Consider the following 14,602-nt stretch of genomic DNA (forward strand, 5'->3'; position numbering starts at 1 on the left):
TAATGGACACGTAGGGGTATTCACTAATTTTTTTCCAGTATTGGTCTAAGTATCTGGAATGCCATATATTTGGTATTCCTAATATTTGTGTCCAAAAATGCCAGTAGAGTGTTTGAATCTGGGATTTGTTTGGGAATTTGAATATATTTGGCTCTATTATTCCCTATGGGGGAACCTTCTTGGCAGCGGCGGCAGGAAGGGTTTTTTTGGTTCTGCTAACTCTACCCAAATAGCAGGCAACCTAGTCCTTCCTGTCCTCTACAGACCTCTACAGTTTCATGAAGATTGGGCTCTGTTCTATAGGTCCCTGAACAAGGTACCCTCAGCCATTCTTCATTATTTCCTATGGGGGGAAATTCTAAGGCTTTCCAGGGCAAAGAAACCTTAACCAAACACGCAGGAGCAACCCCTGCCCAAAAGCCAGTTCCAATTGAATGCCCAACAGAACTAGCACCAAACCAGAGAACCTCAGCAGAATCAGAGAATTTTACCAGAATTGCCATTGCAAGCCCAACAGAACCAGTGTGTCACTCGCAGAAGCCAGGATCAGTGTGGTAACAGAACAGAACCAAGCACCAGCAAACAACCACACAGCAACAGAACCACAAATGTGGCACAAGCACAGCAGGAACACACACAGTAAGTTGGCATAAGATCCCTCTACCAAGGAAGAAAGCGAGAAAGGGGCAATTTTGAGTGACTCAGGTTCTCCTCTCTCTGTAGTCCACACAGTCTGCACATGTTCTCTTATTTAAAAGCCTTATTTAGGTTATGTTATTATTCTAACTACACCAGCAAGAAGCTTAATTCCTCTTTGAGAATCAAGAAACTCTCTTCTGGAAACCCAGAGACTAGTAAGGGTCAGCCTCCTCTAAACTTTTCTAAACCACCTGGCCTGGCTTTACTGAAGTCAAGAGCAAGATGAGCGGCCAAGTTAATTTTTTACTATGGGTCTATTTATCTCTTTAACAACAACACCTTCACTATGCTTAATGCCTACACAAGCCTCTTTACAGAAAAACTGCTGTTCCCTAAGTTGAAAATTAATTTGTTTTTTTAACAAGGCCTACACTTGACCTGTGTTAGAACTTCATTAAAACCTAGCAACAAGAACTCCAAAGAACAACCCAATAAGAGCATCCCAAAAGTCCACTAGAGACAATAACAATAAGAACTGAAGTGCAGAAGTTATTAGTCATATTAATTTAGTGTTAGAAAACTCATTTATTTTTGAGGATGTTAATGCACTGTTAAACTACTTGCCTGTCTCTTGGAATCTAACTGGTGGTCAATGGAAATGGACCCTCCGTGCCCTTACAGTTCCTAAAAGATTTATACTTCAGCGTTGGAAAGACAAAAGGCAGTAATCCAAAAGGCAGATTCCCAGAGGCTAAGAGAACTCAGTAGCACACTATCCAGAAATCTCACTCTAAAATGGAGTCTGTTCTGCTTTTATGTTCTTGGTGAGAATTTGAAAAATGCTCTCCTATCAAAGAATCCCTATGATTGGCCAGACAACTAGAGCTCTTTTAACGCCACTCCCCATTAGTCCCCCTCCCTCCTACCTCACTCACTTCCCCTCCTTTCTGCATCACTCCCCCCCTCTTCCTGCAACCTGGGGCGGGGGGAAGCCTGGGGAAAATGACTAGAAGGGAGAAGCCAGACAGCTTTAAAATGCCAGTGCTATGATTCTCAGATAAACTCAAATAATTTGGGTATATTTGAGAATCCAGTATTCAGTACTCAAATATATCTTGAATTATCTGGGTGTACTCAAATAATACTGGTAAGGTATTATTCAAGTATATATTTGGCTCGAGTATACCGACTTGCACGCACCTATGGACAAAAGAAAAATTCTTTTGGAACAGATTGGCTGTGCTAAAATTGATTTCAGTGTGCTTAGACTGGAGTAACTCTTCATAGGATTTAATTGGGTGTCAACAGTTTTCCATGCCTTTTTTTCTTAAAACAATGTAAAGAAACTACATGCTATATTCAATTTTTTTTAGGTCTTATTCCAATAAAAATAATTTCCGCATAAATCTGCATTTGTTTGCAATAAAGGCACACTTGATCCCCCCCACCCTCAAGTATTTCAGCCCAAATATTTCTTGCTATTGGGACATAAAGTTAACATGGGGTACTATTAATTTTTTGTTTACTAAATATGTCAAAATAATTATGCTAAATCAGATTTAGAACATCAGAAGATTTTCTGATTAATATTTTGTCTGGAAAAGCCACACCACTGAGGATCTTCAGATTTTCCCTCTCCTCTGTGGGAATGAATTTGGAATCAGGAAATTCCCATGTAAGATTAACATGGTAATGCCAGGATTTACACTGCATACTACTTGCAAAAAGAGGGTGAAAATGCACAAAAATGGAAAACTCCAACATTGCCTGCAATGGAGGAATGGTAGATAAAAGTTTTGGAGTTTGCTTCAATGGCAAAACTTACTTCACCAATTAGAGAAAAGACATTAGTTACATTTTTGACTGAATGGAAACTTTTTACATGAAATAAATAATGACTTGATGACATCCGGACTTATGGATTAAGAATTATGAACAATAGGAAAAAAGAGGGCTCTTAAGTTAACTTAGAATAAGTGTGACTTTGAAAATGGTGTATATTTGTTGTGGAGAAAACTGGAACTCAATTTGCAGTTTAGCTCTAGGGGTTTTTGTCTGTCTGTCTGTCTGTCTGTCTGTCTATCTATTGTTAGAGTGTCTTTTTTAGAATGTTGTGTTTCTTTTATCTCTATGTTTATTGTCCATAGTTTTTATGTTATTGTTTATAGTCTAAATAAAGAAAAAAAAGAGGGCGAGATGTATGCACTAACCCTAAACATGCTGTGTGATCATGTTGATTAGACTAACATATGATAGTATAATCAACATGATTATACTATCAGAACAGCAGTGCAATGCTGTTTTGAGTTACTCCTGAGTAAACCTAATGGAGTGGCTCTACATAGATTTGCATTGTGAGTCTCTCTTATTAAGAAACACCTCTTGCATTGAAATTGACATATTGAAAATAATTAGCAGTCAGGTGTAAAATACAAAGACTGTTTGCTTTTTTAAAGGGCTTTGGTTTCGTTTTTGAGATACTTTTGTTTTCCTTTTTAAAAAGTTAATGGGAATTTAGTAACAAGAGTTGAAATCAAGCATACCAATTCATTGTGACGTCACAACTTCATTGCTCAAGATGTATGTATATATGAATTACTTGCAGTAGTTGTATGATATTATTATTTTGTCAATAATAGTTCCTAGTTCTTGAAGATGTTTTTGGGAAGACTATACTGATACAGTATATATATTGAGAACTAAGTGAAAAAATTTGTTTTGTATTTTCAGGCACGAATAGCATTTTTGCAAGGGGAAAGAAAGGGTCAAGAAAACTTGAAGAAGGATTTAGTAAGAAGAATAAAAATGTTAGAATATGCATTAAAACAAGAAAGGTAAGCATAACATTTCTCTCAGCTGAGAAAAGTATATATGAAAATGTAAAACAAGTTAGAACTTCCTCAGTTTAAGTAAATACCATCCAGTTTTGATTGTCCCATTTGTGATAACGTGTATATCCGTGACCAGTCTTCTCCAGCAATGGCTAACTTGTCCCATGCTGAAACCAGCATCACCAGTTTTGCCATTCCATGTTTCATGTAGTGAGTAGAGGTGGGCACGGACCGGGAAACAACCATGGGCTGTGGTCCGTTGTGTTTCATGGACCACAAACTTTTCACAGACCCACCCCTGGTTCACGGACCAGTTCATTGATCAGTGGTCTGTCACTTCCAGGGCCTGTCAGCTGAAGCCAGCCCCACGGGAGAGCGCCTGGTTCTGTGCCACTTGCAAGCGAGGGGCATGGAAACGAGTGCTTTAAACCTGGTCTAGATTCATGGACAAATGGACTGGCCCAAAAGTTGTTGGACCCATGGAAAACCTGCTGGTTTGTGAACACCGAACCAGGCCAGTCCATATTAAATTTTCATCCGTTTTCCCTTCTGTGCCAACCTCTAGTAGTCAGTAGGGGTGTGCAGGGCCAGCCTGATTTGGCAAGCCACTTCGGAATACCCGCTTCGGAAAGATTCAGGTTTGCTTCATAAAGATTCGGCCGTTATTTTCAATGGGGAACTTTCTCCCGGCTTTCCGGGAGCCTGGGTGGCATTTTCTTTATGAAGCAAACTGAACTTGGTGAAGACCTACCTGCCCCACTCCTCCCCCACCCCTTCCACATTAACATTTTAACAGCATGCAACAATATTAAACAGTAAACAGCAGCAAACAGCAGCAAAGTCTCCCTAACCTAACCAGTCCCTATCTAACCTATCTCTCCCTCCAGTGGCAATCCACATTTCTGGGGCATGTTATTAAGTATTAGAATCAATTTGTGCCCATGGGGTCTGTGACAGTTTTGGGTCAATTTTTCAATTCTTGTTTTGGGGTGGGGGGAAGCCAAATTGCAGGGTGCATTCCCTTTGCCACTGAGTCCCACCCTCCTTCTGCTGGCCAGTTTTAACTACAGCTACAAGTTTAATGTAGGGAAGAGCATGATTCCCCAGGACTAGACTCACAGAGGATGCAGGCCACAAGGAGGGCTCACCTCATTCACTCTGGAAATCCACTCCTGAGAAATCGAAGAGCCAAGAGTTGACCTTCAGGGATGTCAGCTGCTCAACTCTCCATGGGAGAAGGTGAGAGTGATGTGGGCTGACAGTGTTGCCCGCATAGAAAAAGACGCACTCGCTCTCCATGCTCATTGGAGGGCATGAGAGCAGCTGCTGCACCTCGAGGGAGAGGTCTGGCCAGACTGCCTCCTTCTTGGTCCAGTAGCTGAGCGTATTGGTGGACAGCAGCTCACAGGGCTCCGCAAGGTAATCCCTGACCACTGCCTCCGCCGAATCCTCTCACACGACTCATGATCCCTGAGGGCCCACCAGAGCATCTCCATCTCCGTGGACATTCCGGCAGTGACCACGAGGGGAGCCTGCTCAGAGGGGGCATGAGAGGGACCCACAGGACAGGGCCCCTGTTATGACCTTTACTTTCTTTGAGTAGATTTTTCTTTTAATCTTTCCCTTAACACCCTCTGAGTAGTTTGCTACCACCAGGAATATTATATTCCAAGATATTTTATTTAAGTTTTCCCTTTGGTAACGTTCCTAAGTGTCAGGCTCCTTCGTGGTTTTATGTGGCCCTGAGGATAAGAATGGGATATAGCAATGACAGCTACTCTGGGATATAACAAAACAAAATAAACTTTTATTTAGTCAAGAAGCATATCGGTTTCATAAACGTAGTTCTCGGTTCTTAAAGTTACTTCCTATAAACTCATTCACACAGATCTCTTCTAAGGCTTCACACACAGTTAGCCTCTTTCTCCGATTCTATATTTCTCTCACAGAAATGCTTAAATATACTCAGGCAGCACACAGCTAGCCTGCTTTCTTCTGACTCTCATTCACAGAAATATTAAACCTGCTCAGGCAGCACACAGCTGGCCTCTCTTTCCCTGACTGAGTGTTCTTTCACAAATATGCTCAGTTCAGGTTCCACACAGGTTATATTTCTCTCATAAATACTTCAATATACTTAGGCAGCACACAGCTAGCCTACTTTCTTCTGACTGAACATTTTTTCCCTCCTCTCTGTCTAAACTACATTCACTTCGCCCACACTCTCAGTCATCAGCCAATCATATCATTCATCCCTCTCTCACCCCCACTCTTCACCTAGCTCAAACCAAGCATTTAAAGACACATGCACACATTTACTTGAAATCATTACAGCCCCTCTCTCGTCCCCTCTGATGACAGGCATCCCCTCTTGGCCTGCTTGCGCCTCACCCACGCACAGATAGCGTCTCTGGCTTGGGTGAGGTTCCTGTCCCGCTCGGCGAAAGTGCCCTTAATGCGCGGGTCGCACATGGTCGCCAACATGTACGACTCCTTCTGTGTGAGAGGCATTAGCCTGGCAGCTATGCCCTGCTGCAGTCTTCTCATGAGTGCACGCATCGCTGGAACAGTGTCAGCATGTGGTGCATCTGGGTCCACAAAGGGGGCCAGTGAACTCTGGAGCGTTTGCACCAGAGGAATGACCAGACCCAGGGTCACCATGTCTGACAAGACCACTACATGTGAAGTCCTGGAAGGGCTTCAGGACCTCCACTGTCTAGGTGATGGTGAGCCAATCCTCCCGGCTGAACTCACCCACCTGACTCGCAGAGTTGCTCTCTGAGAGCCACGCCTGGAGTGCAGCTTGCTGCTCCACCAGACGCTCAAGCATGGCACAGGTGGAGTTCCAGCGAGTTGCCACATCAGAGATCAGTACGTTCTCTGGCACACCTGTCCTGGCCTGCTTCAGGCGCAGTTCGTGAGTGGATGTCATGTTGCGCGAGAAGTGACTCGTGAGCCTCCGACATTTCTGCAGGAGATACTGGAAGTTATGAGTCCTGGGATTCCGGGGAGGAGCCCACTCCAAGCGCATCTTTCACCACCAGGTGAAGCTTGTGAGCTGCACAGTAAATGTGCTCGTGGCTCACCTGACACGCTGCTGCCCTCATGTTGCTGCCACCATCCGTCACCATGCATCCCACGGTGATGGGGCCCTTGCCTACCCAGTCTTCCAGCTGTCTCCTCAAGGTGGCAGTGATGTTCTCCGCCGTGTGCAACATGTCAAGAACCTCGGCATGAAGCAAGGCCTTGCAATAGCCGGCCTGGCAGTTTCCCATCTGTCCCTGCCTAACTCTGGGCACCCCACCCCCCTGGAGGTCCTCGGGTTGCTACCAATGTGCAGTAAGCAAGAGGTACGAATGCTGCGCACTAGAGCAGGTCCAGATATCGGCAGCACGGGACAACTGTGCCTTCACGTGGTCCCTGGCAGCCCTGTGAAATGAGGGCAGCACAGTCCTGCTCAACGTCATGTGAGCAGGGATCGCGTACCAGGGAGCGAGATCCTGGAGCAGCTCCTGGAAGCCGAGTTGATCCACTAGGGCAAATGGCTGGCCATCATGGGTAATCATTTTGATGATACAGCGCATGATGCGCCTGCTCGCTCTCTGGATCCCCTCTCTGGGCACACTAGAGCCCTGCTTACCTATTTCTATGAATAAAAATGCAAAAGCTTAGTGGGTAGGGGAGAAAGAATGTGCTGCTTTGTAGCATAATTAATATTAGCATGAATGTGATATGAAATATCCAGGCAACCATGAAGATTCTTTAGTTTCACTTTCAAACAGTGTCCAACTACTTAAACTTTACAATTAACCATCATAGCAAGCATCTTTAGAACAAATATACTGGAAACAAAATAGAAGAAAGCTGTAACTCAGCTGCAAAAATCAAGTAAAATATACTTTGAAACCATTTTTAATGAGGACATTCCATCCCATTCATAGTGATTTTCAAATGTGTATTGCACCTAGAAAATTCAGACCATTACTTCCACTCAGTAATTGAATACAAGAATTAAAATTTATTGTATGTTTCAGAAAATGACTGACTCAACATACTTGTAGTATCTGTTACTTTCCCCCTACTTGGTCAGTACTTGAAATGAAGTTTTGTTGGCTGAATGCATAGTCATGCAAATCTATTTTACAGCTGGAGAAAGGAGATAAGAAGTATTCTTCCAGACTATATTTGTGGTTGTTTAATTTTTTTAAAAAGCCAGAAATTTTCTTACATATTCTGAAGTTCGAAGATACCTGTTTAGTTGATCAGTAACCAGCTATCTTAATTTATAGTGTGAAAACACTGCACTAGTTAATGAATTCTTTTTGCTAATAAATATGTGCTTAAATTTTAAGGGCAAAGTATCATAAACTAAAATATGGCACAGAATTGAACCAAGGTGACTTGAAAATGCCAACTTTTGAATCAGGTAATCTCTTTGTATATGTCACATTTTTGCTTACATTATTCCGCTCTGTACAGTAAGCTGTATTTCTAGTTTTTGTTTTTTATTTTTAACAAGGCTGTAGTTAAATGAAAAAATGAATTTATTTCTGTTCTAATTTTTATTGCATGGCTCTCTCTGCAAACTGATTAATTTTTGATATTATTGGTAATATGAGTTGATTATACTTCTGGTGCCTTTTTGTAAAAGCACAATATGAAATATGATTGCTTACTCAGTGTTTTTCTAAAGTGTGACTGTCTTTCTTTCTATTTCAGAAGAAACCAAAGATACAGAGGTTCCTACAGTACCTCATAATAGTCAGCTAACTTGGAAACAAGGCAGGCAGTTATTAAGACAGTAAGTGTTACATCTGCATGCAGTTTCTTTTCTTTATATAAGAGCTTTTATTTTTAGACAGTCCTGTGTAACAGAGGCTAGCAAGAGTTCTTTGGGTTGGTTCAAGTAACTTGTCAGCAAAAGGCACTGGCAGATGCAGGTTATTATTTGTTCCCCTTCTCTTAGCAGTCCTGCTCCCTGAAAAGTTGATTCTTGACATGTGAGTAAACTGCTATTCAGGTGGGGTGCTGCAGTGAGAAAGGAGCAGGGCAAAAGAGCAATTTTGAACAGTGCTGGCAGTTACATCACCAACAAATGAACTTGGTTTTCAATATCTCAAGTATTATTGCCCAAATGAATATAAATTTATATTCCGCTCTCCCCACAAGCAGGCTCAGAGAAGATAACGACATAATAAATACAATAATAAAATTTGGCAGCATGTCACATGACCCTGAGATTTAGCACTCTGTGAGTTGGAATGCATTGCTGTGGTAGAAGAAATTGGTAAAAATCCATGCTACTTTTATTGTAATGGATCATTTGACCCAACCAATGTATAGGACCAAGAAAAGTACACCCTTTTTCTTATTAGAAAATGCTGAATCTCTCATGGAAGGTAGTGACTTAAAATGTTTCAGTATTACATAAAGTAAGCTATGAGGATCAAAGCATATAACAACCTTGTGATGAAATTTGTTCTGTGGGTCTTACCTATATGTCTTTTTTCTTCTTTGTAAAGATAATCTTTTCATTATTCTTTGATAGGTATCTTCAGGAAGTAGGTTACACAGATACAATATTGGATGTACGGTCGCAGAGGGTGAGATCTTTACTTGGGCTTTCCAGTTCAGAACCAAATGGCTCAGTGGAGACAAAAAATTTGGAACAGATTCTTAATGGAGGAGAATCTCCAGCATCAAAACAAAAGGGACAAGATATAAAAAGGTGGGCAGTGTCGTGGGAATGTTCTGTTCCATTGCAGATAGTGATTATATGCAGTAATGGGTTTAATTACATATTCTTAGTCATTCATCTCTTTGTAAATTCCTCTTTCACCTCCAGTATGCATTTGCCATATAACATCTCTCAGAGAGTCTACTTTGTACCCACACTCAAAATCTGGTTCCACCACCCCATTCTTATGTGTGTCACTTCTTTCTAGTGGAGGACAGTTTGCATTTGAATTGGCCTGTGTGTATTCAGTGTTTAAAAAATATAACCCAGAAGTTTTTGCTAAGAACACTGACCCTCTAACTCTAGACTACATAATCTATAAATCTTTTGGGAGTTCATGACGTTATGTTCACAGAGTTCCATTCCTTTCTTTAGAGTACTAGGAATTATTTTCTAAAAAAACCAAATACCCGAGATTTAAAAAACAAATACCTGAGACTTCAGATTCAGGATACTGAAATCTGTATACAGTGGGTTGAATCCCATAGGGGATTTCTGCAAATGAAGAGGGAATTTTCATCAATTTCTCCATTCCACTGCAGACTTCTTAACCTCCCTCCTCAGTGCCCCAGGAACAGCATTACTGGGTGCATTTGGGGCATAGATCTGCTGAAAGATTCCATTTGTGACTGTGTTCCAGGGCATCTAAATCAAACTGGGTTGGATTTAAATTTGTATTATGCAAGTGAAAGGGCACTTCTGATATAAGATTTCTCCCTTCCTGCTGCAGCTTCCTCACTGTACATAAGGGTTGTTCAGGGATGGTGGGAATACAGCTTGCAATATGAACTGGGAACAATCCATTCCTGTCATGGAACCCCACTCATAGTTCTTTGTTTCCAATTCATTTTCAGTCGACTACCTATTATTTGACACTGGATAATATTGCTATCAAATATACTGTGGTTACTGTAGTTAATTGTTATTACAGGTTTTTGTTTTTAAGCAACAGAAGGGGTGAGGGATGCTGTAGCAGTTAGGGACAAGCCTAGCATCATAGCCCAGATTCTTCTGCTAGCTACTTGCTGTAACTGCAGGCACTGCCTAACCAGAATCAGTGAACTACTGCTCGTCACTCCATCTTGTTTGTGTAAGCTGATCCTAGTAAACCAGGTTAAAGACAATTAAGAAGAAATGGCTATTAGCCATAATGACTAAAAGGGAGTTCCATTTTCAAAGGCACAAACCTTTGAATGATTGTGCTGGTGGGGGGACTGCAAAAATAGGGGAAGGATTTCACCTTTGTGCCCCACTTGTAGGCCTGCTGAGGGCATCTGGTTAGTTACTGCATGAAACAGTTTGCTGGACTAGATGAACCATTGATATAACCCATCAGGGATGCTCTTACACTCTTATGTACTTAATTGTTTGTTATGTAATAACATTTAGCCAGAGATGATCAGTCAAAAAGATGTCAAGCACCCAACTATATCTTCATTGGAATAACATGGATTTCCAGTAAATTGCAGAAAGCATAATGCTTTGTCTTTTCAGTTGATTCTCTTTTTTCCCAGCTAGCAACTAGTAATTCATCAGTACCATGCTTCCTAACATGAGACATGTTGGATCACTGTGGGAAAGTCTTACTTTATTATAGTTTTTTTCGCAGTGTCAAAGTTCATTCAATTAGATAAATAAAAAGAAAGTTTTCTAAAATGCAAGAAATTTTTTAAAAATTTGCAAACCATTAAAGCCAAGTCAAGAAAAATTCCAGAAACCTGGCTAGTTTGGTGCATTAAAAATGGTGGGTTTTGCTTATGATTTAGAATATTTTAAGTTTTTCCTTGACTAAAGTAACTGATTTAGCAGGAATTAGCAGGTCATATCCAGTTGCTGAATTTATTGATAATATTTTTTTCTTTTTATAGGAATCCTGGTGATGTTCTTGAAACATTTAATTTTTTGGAAAATGCAGATGATAGTGATGAAGAAGAAGAGAGTGATATGATAGAAGATATCGCAGAAGGAAAAGAAAAACATCGGATAAATAAAAAACATAAAGTAAAATGTCTTTATTACCTTTTATTGAAAAAGATTCCCGAGTGCTAGTTTGTTGTCAGGTTGGGTTTATGAATCTCCTGGTCTTCAACTCATGGCCAGAACGCTTAGGTAGATAGTGGAGACCCAGCTGCTGTGTCACAAACTCCTGTATATCTGCCATTTTGTTTTACTGCTTTTTGGCAGATGCCAAAAAATACAGATGCGTAGAGAGCAAAAGTTCCTTTTTTCACACACACTGAGTACAGGGTGGAGAGGATTCCTTTTAATCCCTATCCCTCATCCCCATCTCATCACTGCCTGGCACAGGCTGGCATGGTCATGTCCACCAGACTTTCAAAGCTCCATGGGCATTTGTGTTATGTCATGGAGCCCTGCTGCCAGTGAGGTTATAATTCAGGCCCGTCCTCTTCCTGTCATGTGCTTGCAGTTCAGTGGGTCCTATGTTGCCACCTGGAGATTAAAGATAGGTCCTAGATCTGGAAAGGATGAACACCGCTGAATTAATGTGTAGGTTTTTTCCCCAGTATGTGGATATTACTTATCTTTGTACAATCAGTATACAGAAGGACCTCTTTGAGTAAAATTTTCTGCACCTACAGAGAGGCTTGAAAATGACTGAAAGTTATTAATAAATTAATTCAAATGATTAGGCAAAATATGATATCGGAATAATAACTTGTTTTGTAGGTTTCACTTACAGAGGAAGTTTTTATAAAATTCCAAAGTTTAGTCCACTTGCTGTGGATTAAACTCTAACTTCTTCCTCCTTAACCTTCTATCAGGTTTTCTATAACAATCAGCAAAGTGTCTGTTGAGGTAGTATTCTTGGACAAAATAAAGACATTTCTTGCAGATGTTTACTTTCATTATAATGCTCTGCAGAATAGTTGAGGAGCAAATACATGATTTAAGTTGAAATGATTGACTGAGTTTTAATGGGGAAACTGTATATTTTGGTAGTGTCAAGATGATGGAATAAAAATCACTTTTAAGGAAACCCCTTTACCAGTTCACTCACAGGCATGTGAAAGTACAGTATTGTAGAAATAATAAGGAAAATATGCTTATATATCACTCTTCTAGAAGGGTTAGTGCCCCACTCCAAGCAGTGAATAAAGTCAGTGTAATTATTATCCCCGCAATACAGCTGGGAAGCTGGTGTTGAGAGGAGCGGCTTACACAAGGCCACCTGCTGAACTCATTGCAGTAGAGGGAGTCAAACCAGCAGAATGCTGATTTGCAGCCCACTGTGCTACAGCAGCTCTTTTGTATATCTGCCTTTGGTATGAAAGGTATACAAGTGACATCTGATCTCTAGTTGTTTTAGCATGGCTCATAGTACGTTGGAGACTTTTTGATTCCCTTCTTGAAGTTATTCTCTAAGGGAGAAAGATTACTCAGAAGGGAGTTATTGGATCCTGTTGTTGTTATTGATTGGTTTGTAATCAAATTTGGTGTGCTGCCTTGCCTTTTTTCTAGATATGACATGAAACTATTTTGTATATATCAAGATAGAAAAGAGAATATGTATACACAGTATGTCAGTCTTGGCATGGGAGGAGGTGCTGTCTGTATAAAATGGTGCCCTTAAGCCATATTGTCCTTTAATGTGAACTCTGTCACAATTTGTAGATTGGAAATGAAGGGCTAGCTGCTGACCTTACGGATGACCCTGACACAGAAGAAGCCTTGAAAGAATTTGATTTTTTAGTAACAGCAGAAGATGGAGAGGGAGCTGGAGAGGCACGGAGTTCAGGGGATGGGACAGAATGGGGTAAGAAGCTCAAATGAACAATGGTAAACCTTCCAACTATAAATATTTAACAGTTTGTGTATGCATTAAAACAAAACAGAGTTGACTATTTGTGGTGTTCAAACACTATGAAAATAAGCAAGAGAACAGAGCAATAGGTTTTGTACTGTTTAATCTCATAAATAGAATTCTGGTTGGGGTATGTGATCCGTTCTGCTAATTTTTTTTTACTTCCTGTGAGTCCTGTTTCTTAGGCTGAAATTTTAAGCATAATTTAAACTCCAGCATTTAGTAGTAAAAGTTTTTATTTCTTGTCCTCTACCCTCTGCTGTTTTATTTCTTGCTTTAACAGATCACACATTTTGTCAGACAACTTGGCAGTGTCCTCTTACTTCCCCCACAACAAGCATTTTTTGTGTATGTGTACATCACTATTTTTGTGTTTGAAGAAAATAATACTGGAGATGTTGAAAACGAAGTTCATTTGTTGGTGGTGGAACTCCCAGCACTGTTCAAAATTGTTTCATTTTTTCCCAAAATATTGAATTATGTTATTATATAAAAACTAATATTTCAGGATATAATGAAAAATATGCTTACCTGGAAATTCCATTGAAATGAATAGGGTTTACTTCCAAGCAGTAAGTTTGGAATTAAGGTTTTAATAATGGTAAACAAGATATTTTTGTCTCACATTATTATATTTATACCTGGCCTTCAACAAAGTGTTTGTGGCAACTTAAAAAGGAACTAAACATTAAATGCACAAAATTAAAACAAATTATGCATTTGAAAACAGCCCAAACATTTAAAATTTCAGCTGTATAGAAAATCAGCTATAAAAGCCATCAAAAGACACAGAACAAGTAATTAATTTAGCAATGAAATTATAAATAGCAACATCACCATAGCTATAGTGTGGAAAAGAAAAATAGAATACATTTTTTAAAAAAGAGCCCAGAAATAACATGGACAAAGTCAAGTTCAGTCTCTATTAAAGGTCCTCTTAAAAAAACTATACTATCCTCTGACAAGCTAGCAAGAAGGGGACTGACATGGACCTCTTGGGGCAGGAAATTCTGTTGCATTGGGCCATGGTAGGGAAAAAAACATTCTACACTATTCACCAATCTCATCTAGTTCACTTTAGGCAAGCACATGGAAGTAGGTAGCCCTGTTTGATCTTATGCTCTTGACAAGTTCCTCTTTTGGGCTTTAAAGGCAACTGAAAGCATAGCAGAATGGCTCCATTGCTGAATGCTACGTTTGTGAGTGCTAGACTTCTGTTGATCTTATTCCTTTTATGATTGCTAATGCTTTCTTGGTTCTTTAGAGTTGAGAGGATTTATAGTTTGTTACACAGTGTGTGGACATGCTGCTTGATTTTCTTTCTACTGCCGCTTCAGCATGTTGGCAAGTAGAGCTGATGTGCATGTTGAAAATTTTCTTCTTCTTGTGAATTGGCTTATCTAGATTGACGTGATGAACTCTGCTTTTTAAAACAGCAGCAAAACAATAGATGATTTTACTACTCCAGTTAATGGCCTTGAAGTTGGAGCTCTCCAAAATGTTGCTGTTCAAATTGTTCAGAAGTGAGACTGAAAAAATGCAACATTTTTGGAAATAGTGTTCAGAAATTCA

General features: G+C 40.1%; 1 protein-coding gene across 4 annotated transcripts in view; it reads left to right on the top strand.

The window, feature by feature from the left end:
* STRN3 (striatin 3) overlaps positions 1 to 14,602 on the top strand; it is a 60,722-nt gene that overhangs the window by 21,196 nt on the left and 24,924 nt on the right. For 3 of the 4 annotated variants that reach the window (XM_054970668.1, XM_054970671.1, XM_054970672.1), the window contains exons 2-7: positions 3,370 to 3,473; positions 7,823 to 7,896; positions 8,190 to 8,271; positions 9,019 to 9,198; positions 11,076 to 11,208; positions 12,841 to 12,982. In XM_054970668.1, the coding sequence (XP_054826643.1) occupies positions 3,370 to 3,473; positions 7,823 to 7,896; positions 8,190 to 8,271; positions 9,019 to 9,198; positions 11,076 to 11,208; positions 12,841 to 12,982 (715 nt within the window). The remainder of the gene's footprint in view (positions 1 to 3,369; positions 3,474 to 7,822; positions 7,897 to 8,189; positions 8,272 to 9,018; positions 9,199 to 11,075; positions 11,209 to 12,840; positions 12,983 to 14,602) is intronic. The other variant, XM_054970669.1, reaches the window with a different exon arrangement.

This window comes from Eublepharis macularius, chromosome 2, assembly GCF_028583425.1.
Source record: "Eublepharis macularius isolate TG4126 chromosome 2, MPM_Emac_v1.0, whole genome shotgun sequence".
In the NCBI taxonomy this organism is placed as follows: domain Eukaryota; kingdom Metazoa; phylum Chordata; class Lepidosauria; order Squamata; family Eublepharidae; genus Eublepharis; species Eublepharis macularius.